The 20,141-nt window shown below is 39.5% G+C and overlaps 1 protein-coding gene across 1 annotated transcript in view; it reads left to right on the top strand.

The window, feature by feature from the left end:
• hcn2b (hyperpolarization activated cyclic nucleotide-gated potassium channel 2b) overlaps positions 1-20,141 on the top strand; it is a 101,071-nt gene that overhangs the window by 63,081 nt on the left and 17,849 nt on the right. The window contains exon 5 of the mRNA XM_052037811.1: positions 19,115-19,261. Coding sequence (XP_051893771.1) covers positions 19,115-19,261 — 147 coding nt within the window. The remainder of the gene's footprint in view (positions 1-19,114; positions 19,262-20,141) is intronic.

Genomic DNA, 20,141 nt, shown 5'->3' on the forward strand with positions numbered 1-20,141 from the left:
TGTATAACACAATTTCTTTTGATCTGCTGACTGTTTCCAGCACATTCTGTACTTCTGCTCTCAGCTGGACTCAGCACTGAAGATGAATTTTAGAAATGAGGCTATCATGGGAATGCATTGTATTAAAAGCCTTCCCCTCCAAACCTAATATTTAATGCTAACCAAACCATAAAATTGTTCTTCAATTCTGTTAGATCTGGTAGAAAGCATGGTGCTTTCAGCATGTGTGAAATTATGAGCATACTCCATCACTTCTCTTGGAATCACTGTTGAAGCCATGATTTTTGCAAGGTGCTGAGCTTTCTAAATCTACCTCGTCATGGCTCTTGCACCTTATTTGTCTACCTGCACTGCATTTTCTCTGTAACTTTAACACTATATTCTACATTCTGTTATTGTTTTTCCCCAATACTATGTTTGGAATGATCTGTCTGGATGGCATGCAAAATGAAGTTTTTCACTGTATCTCAGTTCATATGACAATAATAAACCAATTATCAATTAATTGGTTTAAATTTTCAATGTGTAACCTAGTCAATTATGCTGTGTGTATTCTCTGCCTCTGAAATGATCACACTCATTAGTTCTGCTCAAGAGACTGCAGAGCCTTTCTTTGGCCATCTGGCTTTGTGACAATAAACAATCTGCTGGAGGAACTAAGCAGGCCGAGCAGCATCTGTGAGAGGAAAGGAATTGTTGATGTTTTGAGTCGAAACCCTGCATCAGGACTGAGAGTGGAGAAGTGAGATGGCCAGTATAAAGAGGAGAGGGGGAATGGTGAGAAAGGAGTCTGAGGTGATTGGTAGACTGAGGAGGGATGGGGGATGATAGGTAGGTAGGGGAGGAGAGTGGGGTGGAGTTGGGATGAAGTGGCAGGTGACTGATAGATGGAGGCAGACAAAAAGCCAGAGGCAGATGGCTTTGTGACATACCAATGCAAATCATTCAGTGTCATTGGACTTTCAGATACAGGCTATATTATCTGCCTTTTTATTAAATATTTTCACCAACTACAGTAATCTGTATAATTCATTAATCTCAATTCTGCTGAACAAATTTAAACATTCAGCAAATCAGTTGTGCCTTCATTGGCAGATTACTCAGTTTATTTGGAGAAATAACCTGCAGCAGAGAACAGTTCCATCCCATCCAGTTCATCTATTTCTGTAGTGTATAAGACACTGACCTTCCTCAGGCATGAGTTGGATTAATTTCCCCCCATTATCAACTAAACAAATTTCTCATTCTCACACCTGTATCCATTAACCCTGGCTAAAAATAAAGGGAATCACACCATTTTACAGCTTCATGAAAAATGAAATAAAAGTAACTACCAAGAAGAGAGCTTCAATTTACAGACAAGGCTGAAATCACCAGTTTCACTAATATTACTGAACTGTGAAGGGTTATTAAATCTTATTATTCTATCTTAAAAGGATTTGATGATTGAAAGACATTTGTCTACTGTATCAAGCAATTGGATGTTGTTTGAAACTAATATTTTAGCTTTTCAACAGTACACAGAGGCAAATAATTTAAATCTAGTGCCAAAAAAATCAAAAAGACTGATGAATTGTTGGTCTAAACCATAAGTGGGTTGAATGAAAAGGGGAGGAAGAGAGCTGTGGTCAGACTTCATCAGGAGTATTGTCAGATTTGGGTACTATACCTCAGTTGGATGTATTAGTCCTCAGTGAAAGGACTTTACAGAATTATCTTGGAGCAAAGTGGGTTAAATTATGAGTTCAGGGTGAATATGCTTGGCTTGTTTCTCCTCTAGTATAGAATACTGAAAGGTGATCTGACCAAGGTTTAAGAATGATTAAAGGATTTGATAAAGTCCATAAGGATTGATTATTAAACATTCTTATGCAGTTACCTCTGTTTCTCTCTCCACAGATGCTGCTTGATCTGCTGAGTGTTTCCAGCACATTCTGTATTTATAAGTGACTTCCTCTAGTGGGTGAATGGAGGACTAAAGGAAGGAAAATTAGAGAGAGCCCATTAGAAGGGAAATCAGGAAACACTCTTACAGTAAATCTAGAACCCCCAGTTAATGTTTGATCATTTGGGACTGAGATAGATATTTTTTGTTGGGTAAAGCTTTTAAAGGATATAAAACCAAGTCAGTAAATAACGGAAATATGTGAATCATTTATGAGATAATTGATTGACAGAGAAATCTCAAGAGGTAGGAACATCTACTCTTGCTCCAAGGCATCAACTGCAACTGAGTTGGTAGCATTCTTACTTCACTTGAGTGGTGAATTTTGAGGATTCAAATCCCAGTATAGAAGTTTTTAAGCACAATAATTTAGGCTGAGGTTCCATTCTCAGAATGTTGTCTTTTAGACTGTGGCTGCAACTTCACCCTTGAATGGATGTAAAAGATCCCAAAATTCTACTTTATCAAACTGGAGACTTTAGATAAGTGAATATTATATTCACTTATCTGATTATTATGTTGCTGACCATGGGAGCTTGCCATGCTTAAACTGACTGCCACGTCTCTCCACAGATGCTGTCTGACCTGCTGAGCACTAAAATTAACTTCTGTTTTTAATTCAGATTTCTAGCAACTGCTGTATTTTGCTTTTGTATTATCTTAATTTACTTTGTCTCATGACAACGCCTAATCTCCAAAAGTATATCACTGATTCAGAATTACTTTGTATGTGGCCTTGTTGATGTGGTCATGTCCTAGAGTGGTATCATTTGAGGTAGGCTAACCAAAGGTTCATGGAAGATTTGCCAGTACAAATCTTACCTTGGAGTATTTTTGCAGCTTCACAGCTGAGTGCAATTGTTTCCCATCACCTTTGATTCCCACAGAATTTTGCACCATGTTGTTCCTCCAGCTCCCCACCCAAATGTCTGTTTGTCATGCATAAGTCTGGGTGACATGCAAGTAGCTTTGATACTTCAGAATATTTTGTAGCCAAGCCACTCCTGCTCCCAGCATTGCCTCCCTACAGAAGCCCTCAGATAATAAACAGGAAGGCTATCAGTTGACCTTGACCTTCTCTACTCTGACAATTTATGGCCATTTTATAAGATAGAAGGACTTGATTGCTTCTTAATTCTCAGGGGATTCCAAAGTGGGCTGCAGGCAACTAAAATTCTTTCTGAAGTGCTGTTGTGATGTAAGGAATGCGGTGGCACATTTGTGCATTGTAAGGTCCCACAAAAAGCAACATGCCAATGAAAAGATAATCATGACTGATGGGTAGTGTTAGGTGAGGCACATGTATTGGACAGTGGGGGAGAACACCCTTGCTCTTCTCCAAAGTAGTGCTGTGAGATCTTTTATCCATGTCAATAATGGTGGATAGAGTCTTTGTTTAACATCTCATCTGAAAAACAGTAGCTCCAAAAATACAGAATTCCCTCAGTATCTTGCTGAAGTCTCAACCTGAATTATGTGTTCAAATCTCAGGGATGGTGTTTAAGATTGCAACCTTTGAGAGCAGTGATCTACCACTGAGCCATGACTGACACATAATTGAAGAATTCTAGCTGTGTTTTATCTTATTGTTTCCACTGTTAAGGCTTCAATCTGTGGCTCACATCCTGTTTATTTTCAGGCTGCTCTCCATGTGCTGACAAGAGATACAATATTTGATTTCTACACAGAATACAGTGCACTACTGAGTAGTGAAGAAGAATAAGTACAAATAGTACACTTGAGCCTTTACCATTATGGATCCCTGTTCTTTCTTGCAATAATGTAATATACTTTTCCTTTTAAAATAATTGTTCTCTTTGTTTTCTTAAAACATGTAACTTGAATGATCTATTTTAAAATTTAAACTCTATTACTAATTATCATGCCTCTTAAAACATCATTCATGACATCACTCAAGTGGAAAGATGTTACCACTATTGAATAGACATGGACATGATCATCCATCTCTGTGAAGAATTCTTGTGTTGGTGATATGAAATCTGTTACCCCAGGTGTTATAGAAGTTACATTTGACATAGCTGGTTTTGTTGTCGATGGTGTTGTTGCCAAAACCTTCTGTTTTATCAGTTCTAGTGTAAGCCTGAGATGGATTCCATTCCATCTTATCCGTTGGCCCATGTTATTCTCACTATTTTAAGACCTTGGAGTAACAGAATTATCAATAATGCTAGCTGAGTTCCATGCTTTCATTACTGGATCCTGTACATGCACTGTTGTCCTCTCAATTACTTAACAATTTTGCAATGGTTTGCTGTAGGTGTTAGCTTTCCTTTAACTTGTGGATGAGTCAGTCATTATCTTATAACTTCTTGATTTTTAGCTTGGCAAAGTTTATTTCTTCTGCCATATTTAGGACCTTGGCTGGTGATTTCAAGTCAGTCTTCAGAGACATAGAAAGGAGATGTAGCAAATAGTGGAAATAATAAGATGCAACACAGCTAGAATTCTGCAATTATGTGTCAGTCATGGCTCAGTGGTAGGTCAAGGGCTAGGTCTTCCATTGTCTCTCTGCATTTGAAAAGGGTTCTCTTGATTGTTTGGACATGTCTCAATGAAACTGTGATCCCTGGATAGCGTGGTGACTAGTTCACAATGGTGACTGTGTTTTGCTCTGCAAACTCTCTAACTTCTCTAGAGGAGAATCCATTATCACACCCGTTTCTCAGGAACCCTTGGTTCTGCAAACATGATTTAAACTGCTGTGGCACTCAAGCCTTTTATCCTTCCGACAAGTGGGAACATGGAACAGTAGTCTAAAACTCTGACATTTTTAGTTTTGTATGAACAAGCCAGTTCCTCTGGATGCCATGAACGAGGGTTACCTCAATAATCATCTCTTTTTGTGTGTATTTCTGGCTTGCACTGCTTTGTAACATCAATGGCTGATCTAGTTGTCAGCTTGCACCTCCCTACATGAGTGACCATCATGTATCTTCCAGAATAATTTTCATCTTGGACCTTCTGGATCCAGGCAGCAATGCACCAATGACATCATCTTCTCTGATTGATCCTTATTTCTGGCTACAGGAAATGCTGGAAATACTCAGCAGGTCAGGCTGCATCTGTGGGAAGAGAAACAGAGTCAACGTTTCAGGTTGGAGATGAAGGGTTTTCGATCTGGAACGGTGACTCTGTTTCTTTCCCCACAGATGTGGCCTGACCTGCCGAGTATTTCCAGCATTTTCTGTTTTTGTTTTAGATTTCCAGCATCTGCAGGTTTTTTTGACTTTCTCTAATTTCTGGCTGTTTGTTTCAGGCCATCGTTGACTCAGATAACATTTGTAACTCCTTATTTTTGTCAGTTTGTTCTCTGATATAACTCCGCTTTGTTAGAATAGTAGTTACGAGGTAATGTATCTTCACATCTGGACCTCTCATCTCCTAAGGCAACAGACAATATAGTACATCTGCCAGAACCATTTCCTTTCCTGGTTTGTATTTCAAAATAAAATCATAACTCTGAAGTCTCTGGAGTAACTTTCATAGTCTTACAGGCAATTGGTTTCTCTTTTAGATTTGTCCAAGGAGTCAGTGATCACTTTCTAGTTTGAAATTCCTTCTGTAGATACAGGTGTAAAACTTTTTACATCCTTTCACAACAGATAGTTTTTTTTCTATGTTGGCACATCTTGTTTCTACCAATGTGAGTGCTTCAGATGCCGTCAGCTTGCAATCTTACAGTAAGGCTCCTTCCAGTTTTTAATACCTGTTGTTTTTCTTTTTATGAGCTCATGAGGTTGTGCACACCTCCTGCACTGCCTTTTTGTAGCCTGGTTTTCATTCTTTTGTTTTTCTTATCCATCTGCATTAACCCTGCTTCCTTTCCCAAGACTGATCTGGGGAATGGCTGTCTGAACAGCCATTGTCTTCATTGGGTCTTCCTGTATACTGACTGACAGTCTGTTCCCAGTCAAAGCTTTCTGGTTGCACATGAGAGTTGTACAACCTGCTGAGTTCCTCTAGTAGATTATTTGTTGCTCCAAAGTTTTTTGATTATCTGAGTATGCTGAATCTCACTAAGCTTTTATCTATTTCCTTAAATTTGCATTTACTGGCTCTTACTTAGACTTGTAAAGAAATAATCAAGAGGCTCACTTGCTTCTGGTCTTAGTCTCTGAATCTGTGGATTTCGTATCTGTGGATTTGCTAATTTTATTTTAGTATGAAGTCTACTAATTTCTTTGAAGATGTTGTCAGGATCATTACACAATTATTTCTCAGCTGTGGAAAAGATCCATCCCTTTCTCTTCCATCAACCAAAAGATGTAACTGGCCTTCTCTTCATCACTCGTGCCTTCCAGGAAACTGCTGAGTATCAGTTTACCTGTTAGCTTGAACTTTGCAAGCTCCTCCAAGATGTCTTTGGCCTCCTAGTTCATCAGAGGCTGGAACTGTGTTGTCATTGCAGCATCTTTCATGTACTCAGCACAAGCTATCACCACAGATTTGTGTTGATTTATTTTCTAGCTTCATATTAAGTTTTCACAGCATCCATATGGTAAGGAAATTTATTCAGTAGACCATTGCTACTAGATTATGTTTTATTGTTGCCAAAGTTTCATTTCCAAATTACAGTGAAGACTCAGATCTGTGTCCTACATGCTATTTATTTTCAGATTACAGGTCCCATTACTGCCTAGGGGTACAATGTGTGATTTCTATAAAGAACATAATGCACCATTGAGTAACATGGTATAATACATACAAATGATATACATCTGCCGATAATGGTATAAATCCCCATTCATTCTTGTAATAATATAACAATTTTGTGTACGGGCAGTCTCCGGGTTACAACAAGGTTCCCTTCCTGAGATCTGTTCGTAACCTGAATTTTTCATAAGTCGGAAATGAGCAAAAACTATGCGTGGGAGAGGATCACAGAAACAGCTGTGACAGGAGAGTGAGCAGGTGTGGGAAGAGTGGCCGCCAGCCGGCCTCACTGACTCAGTGAGTGAGCGAGTGAGTCTCCTCAGTGGACCCAGCTCTGCTCGGCTTGACCCAGCTCCTGATTGTTGTGGCTTGGGGGAAGGTTGGGAGAGAAGGCACGCAGAAATGCCCCATTCCCACCCAGCAAAAACGTCTGCAGCCTTGCAGTAGCTGGCAAAGCCATCCCCTTCCTCCCCGCTGGTCTCCTAAATGCTTGTTCGGATGTACGAGGGTCCATAAGTTGGACGTTAATAACCCGGGGAGGGGCTGTATTGTGATTAGCTAACCCACAAATTTACGTTGTAGTCTGGTACTTTCTGGCCATTGTGTACCAGTGCACATCACTTCATGTCTTTACACAATAAGCCGAAGGTGACTTCATATATGTTTAACTGGTTGCTCTTGTAGGATCTTAGTGGGTCTGAATTGTAAAACACACCATCGACAATTCCAGTCACGTGCACAGAATGCTTCCACATACAATGGTACTCAACTGAAACTGTTTGCAATTTTATTCCAGTGAATTTAACCCTGATTGAAGAGGTGCATAGTCCAATGCATCACACATATTAAAATATTCAATGTTGCTGGGACTAACATTTTGTGTTAAGTGAATTTGGTTTACAACTGAGACACTGAAAATAGCAGCTGTTCCTGCAATAGAAACACATTACTTAAATTATTGCTAAATATGTTAAAATAAAAAAATGATTAGTTGATGCTTTTGTCCTGATTCACCTTGATTTATTATTTACCATGTCCTTGCCCAATAAGATGTGTGTTATAAACTTGTATTATGGATGACTACAGAACAATTCCTTAACTGATGTGGTCAGCTGCATAGAATTTCCAGCATTTTGTGTTTTTATTTTAAATTTTTGTTATCTGCAGTTTATTTTTATATTTTCAATTCCTTAACCTTTACCTGCCTTTTTAGGCCATTGAACAAAGCTTGCATGTCTGTGTTTCTGTTGTTGAAGTAGATCTAATTCTGTATTGAATCAGTTGGATGATGGTGTAGCAGTTAAGTTACTAGACTAGTAATCCAAAGACCTGGACTACCAGTTAAGAGACCTGAGTTCAAATCCCATCACAGTAACTGTGGAATGTAAATTCCATCATTAATATGGAATTTGGCAGAAGGAGCTACTAGTCTTAGTAATGACAACCATAAAAACTATCACACAGTCATAAAAAATCCATTAATGTCCTTCGGGGAGAAAATCTGTCATCTAAACCTGATCTGGCCTACGTGTGACTCCATGCTAACCCATGTGATTGATTCTTAAGATGTTGCCTGGCAAGCCATTCAGTTGTACCAGTGCCACTGTGATTAAATAAAGAAGGAATTAAACTGGATGGACATCTGGCCGCAACCTGGACATCAAATTTGGACGTGGACATTCTCTCCCAGCTCAGTTGACTCTGCAAAGTTCTTCTTGCAAGCTTCCAAAGGCTGGTGTCCAGTTTCACAGATAAGTGAAGCAACAGCCTGACATCCTCAAGTGTCATATCTTGGAGACAATGTACAATTTCTCCATCACAATCCCTGGGTACGTCTTGTCCCACTGGCAGGACAGACCCATCTGAGGTGGCAGTATAGTGGTATACAGCCAGGTGGAAGTAGTCTTTGGGGTCCTCAACAGTAGCTCCAGACTCCATGAAGTCTCATGGCAGCATGTCAAGTGTGGACAAGGAAATCTCCTCCTGATTACCATCTATCGTCCTCCCACAGCTAATTAATCAGTGCAGCTCCATATTGAATGACATTTGGAAGAAAGACCAAATGTAGCAAGGGCACAGAATGCACTCTGTGTGGGGGACTTCAATGTCCATCACCGAGAATGACTTGGTAGCATCATCAGTGATCCAGCTGGCTGAGTCCTAAAGCATGTTAGTATTAAAGGAAGGGCTGAAGCTTTTGCAACAAGGTTCATTTAGAAGGTCTTCATCATCACACAAGTCAGTCTCAAGGCAATTCAATTCATTCCATATGAAATCAAGAAGAGAGAATTGGATATGGAAAAGGCTATGCGACTAGACAACAGACTATAATCCTGAAGACCTGTGCTCCAGAACTAACTGTGCCATGTGCAAAGCTATTCCAATGCAAATACAATACTGGCATCTTGACAATGTGGAAACTCGCCCAGGTATGTTCCATTAACATAAAGCATGATAAATCCAACCTGTCTACTCTCAGTCATAAGTGATGGAAGCTGTTGTTGACATTGCTTTCAAATGGCAATTACTCACCAATAACCTACTCCATAATGCCCAGTTTTGGTTTCCTCTGGACCATTCATTTCCAGACCGCATTCACATCCTTGAGCCAATAAGAGCTGAGTTCCAGAGGTGAGGTGAGAGTGACTGCCCTTGACATTTGACTGGGTGAGGTATCAATGCACCCTGTTATAACTGAAATCAATGACCGTAAAGGGGAAAACACTCCAAAAGCTGGAGTCATATCTCACACAAAGGAAGATGGTTGTGGTTGTTGAAGTCCAAACATCCTAGCCCCAGGACATCACTGCAGGAGTTCCTCAGGTAGTGTTCTAGGCTCAACTATTCTCAGCTGCAGCTTCAATGATCTTCCTTCCATTATAAGGTCAGAAGTAGAGATGTTCACTGATAATTGCACAATTTTCAATTCCATTTGTATCTTCTCAGCAAATGAAGCTGCTCATGCATGCTTGCAGCAAGATCTAGACAATATTCAGGCAAGGGCTGATAAATGGCAAATAACATTCTCAACAAAGGAGTCCCAGGAAATGACCGTCTCCAACAAGAGAAAGTCTAACCACCTACCCTTAACATTCAATGGGATTACCATCCATCATGAATATCCTGAGGTCATTATTGATTAGAAATTCAACTGGAAAAGCTACCTAAGTACCATAGCTACAAGAGCAGGTCAGAGGCTGGGTATCCTGCAGCAAATGAATTAACCTGACACTCCATGGCCTTTCCACCATCTGCAAGGCAGGAACATGATGGAATGCTCTCCATTTGTCTGTCTGAATGCATGGCCAATTCTCAAGAATCTCAACAGCATCCAGGACAAAGCAGCCTATTTGACTGGCGCTCCATCAACCTCCCTGAATATTCATTCCCTTTACCACTGATGCACAGTAGCTGCAGTGTGTACCATCTACAAAACGTACAGCAATTACTCACCCAAGCTACCTTGACGTGACTAAACCATGACCTCTATCAAGAAGGACAAGGGTTCCAGATACGTGCAAATACCACCACCTGTAGATTCTCTCCATGTTACTTGGAAATATATCACCAAGTCTTGGTCTTTGCCGGCTTTCTATCATGGAACACCGTGCCCAATGACACCGAGGGAGTACCAGTACCAGAAAGATTTCAGGAGTTCAGTGATGTCCAGAAATGAAGAAAAAGGAAAAAAAATCTAAATGGTAAATACAACTGTTATAATAGATTTTTTTCTCTGTACTATTTGCATTGCAGAATTTATTTGACACTTGATGGAGAGCAGATTATAAACTCAAATATAATAAATTGTTGTAGATGATGTTGATAGGTGAAGAAGAATATTTATTAGGATTGCTTCCAAAGTGACAGCAGCTTTTTGAACAAGCTAACAAATTTTGATTGATATTCTTAAAACTGGTACAATATCTCTACAAACGTTATACATCCTGAGCCAAATGTTAGTGGTAAGATAGCAGCATGTTAACATGAACATTGCAAATAGCTCTTAAAGTTCAGGGGTTTAAAGAATTCATACTGAGTCAAATCCAGGTGGCTCACTTCATTTTGGAAGTGGCTGATGAGCTGGTGATGAAATGCCACGCATCTGATCTGCCACTCCACTGCTGGACTCACCACTGAGCCCAGAAGAACACTGACAAGCTAAGGAGGGTGAATATGCATAATACCCAGTCCCTCAGCTCAATTATAGGGCTGACTGGTGTTTATATTGCACCCCCCCAATCATTTAATGGGGTCACTGACCCTGTACAGAAAACTAAGTGTTGTACTTTATGTTAATATATTTTTTATTTTGCAAAATTTTATTGTACTTTCTATTTACTCCATTTTTAATTAAATTACATTTTTTGTGGTTATTTAGACCTATTTCAACTGAATAATGTCTCTGTCAAAGACAAATAAAAATAGTTAGAAAGGCTTTGATAGCGATGAGCCATCAAGGTGATTCAATCTGGGGCTTCAGCAATAGGCTGTCTGAGGCTTAGTTGTCATCCAGGAGCTTGCTCTGCCTCCCAAGATGATTCTCAGATACAGAGGGTCAATTTGCTTGGCTCTCCACATACATCTGATATGGAAAGGTGGGGACTGTGGGAGGTGAGTCCCAGCACAAGGCTGGATCAAGCACCATCATTTTATTTACTTAACACTGATTCCCCATCTCTTTGACCTCTTTGCCTCCTCGTTGTTTGTAGACCTAGTGGACTTGAATGATTAACTAACCATTAAACTTGCCTCAAAAAGGTATGGAGTCATAATTAACCATTTGTACCTTAGATGGTAGAGGCATCACTTCAGTCAGAATATTGGAGGTTCAAGTCCCATTTGGAGGGTCTAGAACCTCCAACTTTCTGAATGAAGTGACAGCTTAGAGCCACGAGATGCCCTGTTCCAGAATGAATGTGGTCCATAATTGTATTGTTCTAACAGCCAAATGAAAATTCAAAATATTAAACATCAATTAATCTGAGCACTTGCGAAAATGTGTAATAGGGCTTCCAATTTTGTCTTTATGGACTAACTGTGACTGTGACTTTTAGGTATTTCTCTCATGTATGCTAGCAGACAGTTTATGTGTTTCTGGGCTTGTTTATTGAGCTGGAATGAATGCAATGCAGAAAATAACCATCTATTTACCGTTAAAAGCACAAACTATAAATCAGGAGAAATCTTATTTAAAGCTATTTTTACTTTCAGCTATCTCTGTACCCAAGACAGTAGTGATTTATTTTTGCCTATAAATTGAACAATGTCATTGCTTCCATCTATCAATTTGAGGTGGATGCTCCTCAGGGACCAGATGTTCCATTCCACTCTGGCAGCCTGTATACAGAAGGATGGTCCTCTGCAACCAGGAAAAGTGGCTGTGATTTTCCCCCTCTTTGATTTCCTGCCTAGGATTTTCTATGTTAAACTCCCAAAAATCCTAATCTCTCCAATCTGCTTGTCCTTGTTCACTGAATCAAACCAGTTCTGATCAGACCCTGCATATACCACAGGGAGGATTATAAATCTCCATTGTTTTACTTTGGAGTATAATCTTTTCACCTAACACCATGGAGCAAAATTAATGGAGAGTGTGAATAAAATTAATTCAGCATGATGATAAAAGTTCAATTCTTATTTTTGGTTATTTACCCAACATTCAGATCGTGAATATTATTTAAATTTTCTACAGAATTGCTGGCAGGGGGAGCACAACTCAGCCCATGATAAATATTTGCAATTGCTTAAAACCAGAAACAGAATAAATAAAGAAATGTGCATTTAAATGGTCCCTTATGCGACTTCAAGACAAAAGCAAAATACTGCAGATGCAGGACATCTGAAATAAAAAGAGAAAGTGCTGGAAATATTCAGGAGGGCATGCAGCATCCGTGCAGAGAGTTAATGTTTCAGGTTGAAGATCTTCCATCAGGACTGATCTGTTCCAATGAAAAGTCATTGATCTGAAACATTAACCTTATTTGTCTCTCCACAGATGATGCCAGGTCCGCTGGACATTTCTAGCATTTTCTCTTTTTATTTATGACTTCCAGACATCCAAAAGCATGTTACATTCAGCAAAGTACTTTTAGTCACTATTGTATTGAAAGAAAATGTGGCAGTCAATTGAACACAGCAAAATCTGACAAAGAGTAATTTCTAAGACCAGATAATCTGTTTTAATAATCATTGTTGGAGATAACATTAGTCAGAACACTGTGAATAATTCCTCTGCTGTCAATGATGAACAAGCAATTAAAATATTCATCTCTATGGGCTAAACTAGATTCTTTCTCGTGGGTCCAGGAAGAAAAGGATGATCCCAGGGCTCACTGGGCCCATTTTGTACCATTTACTTTTAAAATACCTTGTAGGCAGAACCGGTATTTATCACAATCTTGTGCGTTGTTAGTTTTACAAGCAGCTACTATACACAAAATTGACCCTGACTTTTAGGCAGCCTTTTGATTCCAACTGTTGTGCGGTATATAGTCTGAATTTGAGGCTTGCTTATTTCAGCAACCTTGCCAGATAGTTTTATAGAAAAGGCTTGCTTCTGAAATATTGCAGCTTCTGACATAGCTGTTATTCCTGTTATTAGCAACTTTGAATTTTTTTTTGTTACTCTCAATGTAATTTTACTTTTGTTGGTGTCTGATTGCATTTCATATCAGTTTTATGCGCACAAAGGATATCTTTGTATAAAGTATTTTTTGACAAAATAATGAAAACAACATCTATTTATTGAACAATAATGCCATCTTGGAAACTAATGTTATCATCCGTAATGAAAAGCCAGAGCTGCTGCCAACACATGGAAAGAGTAAAACAGTGCCAGGCAATGTGACAGAAGTGAAGCTTCAACATATGACTGAATATTGTGCCAAGAACAAGTCAGAGGATCCAACACTCCCCTTGCCAGTAATTACAGTAGATTGCAATACTGGTTCTGAGTAATTCCTAATGTAGAGCAATATATTAGGGAGGGGTGGGCAGGAATATGTTATGACCAGTTTTCTAGTCCAAAACTATGGGCCAGATTGAGCTGCCTGTGGGAACTGCTGGCATTCTGCTGTTTGCAGGTAAGTACATCTTGGCTGATGCATGTCTGCTGTAAGCCTGCGAAAAGCTGAGTGATAAATGCCAGTGCATCTGTCACTCCTTTCTGTTGCTGGTTTCCATGTGGGGTCCGACTGCAAAGCCTGGAGCTGAGATAGGATTGGAATCCTTGTGTATTTGAATTGGATTTCCTGAGCTGGTTGTTAGTCAGGAAACAATAAATTCAGTAATTTATATTTTTATTGATTTTTCATTATGTTACTGTTTTTAATTATTTAATATGTTTTTCATAATTCTTTAAAAATTGGATAATTGTTAAATGTTTAAATATTTGTAACAATTTTAATTGGTGCTAATTGTCTCCCTATATCAGAGCCTTGACAACTTTGAGACAGGTCATGGCCTGTCCCCAACTTTGCCTCCTGCTAAAGGCTTTTGGGGAAAGGAAAAGGTCATGTGATATTGAATTAAAGCCAAACATAGTCGGTAGCTCGAAGTCCAAGGTTTAGAAAGAAAGAGGCTGGAAGCAGGTATAGAGAACAGCAAGATTAATGGGAAATGAGGATATTCTGATGGAGACATCTGTGGCTGGCCCGGCAGAATGTGAAGAAGTTGAGAACATGGAAGACTGACTGTCAGTATAGTTAAAAAGTATTTACAACTCCTCACCTTCAGAGCTTAGGCTGGGAGTTTTAATATTTTCAATCCTGAATGAACTACAGCACAGTGGTGGAGCTGGTAGTACTGATGTCTCACAGCTGCAGTGATCCAGGTTCAATTCTGACCTCAAGTGTTGTCTGTGTGGAGTTTACGCATTCTCTCTGTGAGTTTCCTCCGGGTGCTCTGGCTTCCTCCCATATCCCAAAAATGTATGGGTTAGTAGGTTAATTGGCTATTGTAATTTGTCTGTAGGGTCAAATTGAGTGCAGTGATAGTGGCAGAAAATGGGGGAGTTGATGGGAATGCAGGGAGATTAAAATGGGATTAGTATAGGACTAGTGCAAATGGATTCTTGATGATCAGTGTGGACTTGGTAGGCTGAAGGGCCTGTTTCTGTGCTGTATGAGTCCATGGATACATGACTCTATAACTCTTTCACTCTACCCATAGCTTTCCATTACCTTCTGCAACTTCACCAATTGTTTATTCAACATGCACATTTGCATGAAGCAACAGCTTCCAACATAGAATCGACAGGCTGAATGGCTTCCTTCTGACTGAATGCCCTAAGTTTTTATGATTCCATGATTCCAGCAAACTTTTGGTTACTGATAGGCCTCATCATTTTCCAAATGCAGTTTTCTTAAAATTAGTCAGTATTGAAAGAAAATTATTTTTGATAATGTTCTGTGATGTATTCTTCTGCATCTAGAATTGCAGTAGAAATTAATCCTCAATTCACAGGGCCTCTAAGATAATCCAAAAGAGTGGACTCCCACTTGCTCTCATATTCAGCATCAGACATTCCTACCATGTCTCTGCTCTTTCTCCCCAGCCTCAGTTCCCAAAGAGTTTGGCCTTTGGCATACCTTGGCTAGTCCTATACTCTGTCCCCTGGTGCATTGTGCCCCAGAAATAAGCTGCTATTCTCCTATTCCCTACCAAGATGTTTATTCCTAATCTTTGCTACCTCCCTCCTTGGGGACCAAATTTCTCTGTCGCCATGCAGTTGGGTAACACTGTCTTCAATATGCAGAATAGCCTTGATCGATTAAGGAAAAGCGTGCTTGATTAAGACCTCAGACCCGGCACAAAACTTGTGGTTTACCAGGCAGCAATAATCCCAGTACTCGTATATATCTGGAAATCTGGACATCTCAATTAAGCTGGTTATTTTGTCCTGGATGGTGTTGAGATTCTTGACTGTTGTTGGTGCTGAACTCATCCAGGCATGTGAATGGTATTTTGGAACACTCCTTGTAGAAGATAGAAAAGCCTTGTGGTATCAGGAGCTGAGTCATTTGCTGCAGGGTATCCAGCTTCTGACCTGCTCTTGGTCTCATGGTGTTTATGTGGTCAATCCCATTGAGTTTCTGGTTAGTGGTGACCCCCAGGATGTTGTTGGTGGGTTTGCAGCAGTGGTAATGCCATTGAATATCAAAGGTAGGTGATTAGACTCTCCCTTGTTGCAGATGGTTATGGCACTTTTGTGATGTGCATGTTCTTGCCACTTATCAGCCCATGCCTGAATGCTGGCCAAGTCTTGCTGTGTGCATTAGTCAACAATGTTACAGTTATGACTGTTTTTGAGGAAGTCAAATAATCCCTTGATCTTTGTAACAAATGGAAATATGACTTTATTGTAATATTGCAGCATCCAAGCAAACTGTTTAGTCCACCCTTGATATTTATTGTTGCCTGGAGCAGTGGTTCTGATTCCAAGTGCCTTCTGTTGTCATAACCCATTTATTCCCCTTTCTACAGTATTTATTGTTTACTAACCTACTCTTAATTACTCTTGGGAGTTTGTTATAGTTTTTGGACATTTTTATATGTCTGCGACTATGAAAAGTATTCAGTGCTTTGACACGTTTAACAGCTCTGGCTGAGCTGTGGGCATGGCTTTGCTGGAACTGTAATTACAATTTGTGGGCAGGGCCTGATCTGACCATGCCCACAAAATGGAATTATACTGCCGGTGGTCTGCCCATACACAGCTTCTCAACACAAACCTTAGAGCTGTCTCTGGGCTGCAATTTCGAGATTGGAGAACCATGCAAGGTAAGTATAGACATTGTTCAGCAGAAACTTAAAGCATTATCACCGATTGGAAAAACTCTGGACTCAAAAGGTCTGTGGGACAAATGTTGCCTTTGTGTTATTTAGTGCTGAACCTGGCCTGGTTCTTGGTGTCCTGCCCAAATAGGAACATGTGGTCATGCTAATAAGAAATAGGAACAAGAATAGACCATGCAGCCCCTCGAACCTGCTCTGCCATTCAGCATCATTGCCGATCTAATCTTGGCCTCAGCCCTACTCCATCTCATGCCTTTAGTTTTATCTGCTCTGATGACAACAGGCTGAATTTATCAGGGTCAAATAATGGGCACATTATTATGCAAACACAGAAGACTCTTTAATGTCATGGGGAAATTAACCAGGATTGGTGACCAGATCCTTTGTATTATTTCAAATGCTTTCTGGATTGGCCTCATTATTTTTGTGTGAAGAACATACCTGACAATAGATTTGTTTCAGTGAAGTTTAATTAGCATAAAAATAGCACTGTGATTTACCCATCTCAAAGAGCCACACCAAAGACTTGGTTCTAACAAGATTCCTTCTTATAATATGGTAAATAGATACTGACATTTTGGGAAAGACAGAACAAACAAATGCACACTATTAACACCTCAAATTGAACCAGAACTAATCTTAACATGCAAGCTAATTAATATAAATTGAAAGTAAATTTTAAATTTCCTGCCTGCCATAAGATGGATTTCTTCAGCCAGAGGGTGGTGAATCTGTGGAATTCGTTGCCACAGAGGGTTGTGGAGGCCAAGTCATTGGGTGTATTTAAGGCAGAGATTCATAGGTTCTGGATTGGTAATGGAATTGAAGATTACGGGGAGAAGGCAGGAGAATGAGGTTTAAAAAAAATCAGCCATGATTGAATGGCAGAGCAGGGCTGAATGGTTTAACTCTGCTCTAATATCTTATAGTCTTATGAAATTTTGCTGTTCCTGAAACTTAGATTTTGCAAAGTTTAGAAAATATACCCTTCAGCTGAAACCATGGAAGAATGAAATGTTTGGTAGAGATGACCAATATTGAATTTGTGACACAAGACACTATATTTCTGTAAATAGTCCTTCATTTAACAAGAATTGAGCTTAATGATTAGAATAATCATAGAGTACAGAATAATCATAGAAACTCTAGAATACAGTCCATTTTTCTCATCTTCGTTGACTTGTGGTGTGTACATTGTGATTAGAACCATTATTCCAGCTGACATGGTGGGTTGGAAAACCCTCAGTGGAAGAACTATTAAAATTTTAAATGTCTGGAGCTGGTGGTAGAGCAAGATCTCTCACTGCTGGCATGGACTAGGAATGTTGCATTTTGTGCCGGTGTCAATTATTTTATGAGATTATTAGAATATAGCACTATTATCCTATTGGCAACATCCTGTCACCAATGGAAAACTGTAACAAAGATAAGAAATACCAGTACATAATTAGGACGGTTAAGAGGGGTCACAAAAAAATCACTGGCAGACAGGATTAAGATAAATCCAAAATCATTCTGTAAGTATATTAAGTGAAAAAGTAGGGACCATTTTGGACAACATGGGCTAACTATGCGTGGAGCCAGAAGATGTGGGTGAGCCCCAAATGAATACTTTTCATTGGTATTCACAGAAGAAACAGACTTTGTAGTTGAAGAATTCAGTGAAGGAGTAGGTGAAAGTTTAGTGCAGGTTTCCATAAATAAAGAGGAGGTACTCGTGGGCTTAAAGGTGGATAAATCCCCAGGACTGAGTAGGATTTATCCCAGGCTGCTATGGGATGCAAGGGAAGAGATTTCTGTGGCTCTGGCTGAGTTTTTAAATCTTTGGTGGACACAAGTAAGGCACCAGATGACTGGAGGACAGCAAATGTGGTCCCCCTTTTCAAGAAAGGCAACAGAAAACAGCCTAGTAACTATATACCTGTGAGCCTAACATCAATGGTGGAGAATATACTGGAAAAATTTCTGAGGGAGAAGATTAATGATCACTTGGAAAGGCAAGGACTAATCAGAGATAGCCAACATGGCTTTGTCAAGGGCAGATTCTGTCTGACCAATTTGATCGAATTTTTTAAAGACGTAAAACAACGTATCGATGAGGGCAGGGTAGTAGATGTAAATTATCCGGACTTTACTAAAGCCTTTGACCAGGTCCCACATGAGAGACTGGTTGAAAAAGTTAAGACCCATGGGATCCAGTGCATGTTGGCAAACTGGATCCAAAATTGCCTTGGTAATAGGAGACAGAGGGTGATGGTATTTGGACATCAGTTTGAACATAAAGTTTTAAATATTGTAATTTATAACAGAATCATGTAAAATAAAATCAAGTTTATAGATGCAGAATACACAGAGGTGAATAATGAACTACTAATCTAAATGCTTAATTGTAAATGTGTTCACAATATTCTAATCTTTATATGGTAACTCACAACGTGCATTAGAGTATTATAGTTTGCCATTAATATTGAATGGTGACCTAGATTTAAATTCTCCAAGGTATTATCAAGTAAATTGCTTAGTATATACTTGTTAACTGCAAATCATTTTTGTCATAAGATCATCTTTGTTTCTTGTTTGATACATGCCTTTCCCCAGTAAGAGTATCTTGTGCTCAATAATTTTACACTCCCAGTTAGCACTATTTTCTGCTTGACTGAAACTATGCTGTATCCAATGACAGGCTTTCTTTCTGTACAGTACAAGCAAGTGGAGCAGTACATGTCTTTTCACAAGTTACCTGCTGACTTCCGGCAAAAGATTCATGACTATTATGAACATCGATACCAGGGGAAAATGTTTGATGAAGATAACATACTGGGGGAGCTAAATGAACCACTCAGAGAAGTAAGTTGAAATTTATAAGCACCAGCATGTCATATGTTTTGATTTTTGTTAACCATTTAAATGATTGTTAAGTATTGGGGCGGCACGGTAGCGTAGCGGTTAGCGCGACACTATTACAGCGCCAGCGATCAGGGTTTGATTCCCGTCGCTGTCTGTAAGGAGTTTGTACGTTCTCCCATGTCTGTGTGCATTTCCTCCGGGTGCTCCAGTTTCCTCCCACATTGCAAAGACGTACGGGTAGGTTAATTTGGGTTTAAAATGGGCGGCGCAGACTTGTTGGGCCGGAAGGGCCTGTTACCACGCTGTAAATAAAATTTTTTAAAAATTTAAGAAGTACTTTAGTATGTTAGGTATGTAGTATATTCAACTGAATAACGCATTAAACTCCTGCAAGGTAAATCTGCAAATAAATTTGGAGAGAAATTCATCCATACCAGGTGTTTGTATGAGGCAGTGCTGACGGAAGTGCTCTTGTGACAATTTAGCAAGACCTCACGCTGACTTTCCCTGGGGTGCCCTGCTCTGTGTACACTCCCACAGTGTGGTACTCTTTTCACCCGACCTGGAAGGCTGAAGGGTTGAGTCAGCCCTGTTAGTTTCTGAGTAATATCAACCAATTAAGCTAGCCAACATGCAATTATAACGTGAGGACAAAATAGAATTTTTTCTTTAAAAAAAAAGATAATAAGCACAATAAGTGGTGAAGATTTGTAATTACTGGAAGGCAGAAAATGGTGGAAGTGCACAAAAGAGTGATCAACATTCTAAAGAGGAAGAAATGTTAACGTACCTGGTCAATGTTGTGCATGCATCTGAATGCTTGTTATTTCACTGTCCATTTCCGCCACTGTTTTTAACTGAGATTTCAGTAGTATAACAG

This window comes from Pristis pectinata, chromosome 24 (assembly GCF_009764475.1).
Source record: "Pristis pectinata isolate sPriPec2 chromosome 24, sPriPec2.1.pri, whole genome shotgun sequence".
Taxonomy (NCBI): domain Eukaryota; kingdom Metazoa; phylum Chordata; class Chondrichthyes; order Rhinopristiformes; family Pristidae; genus Pristis; species Pristis pectinata.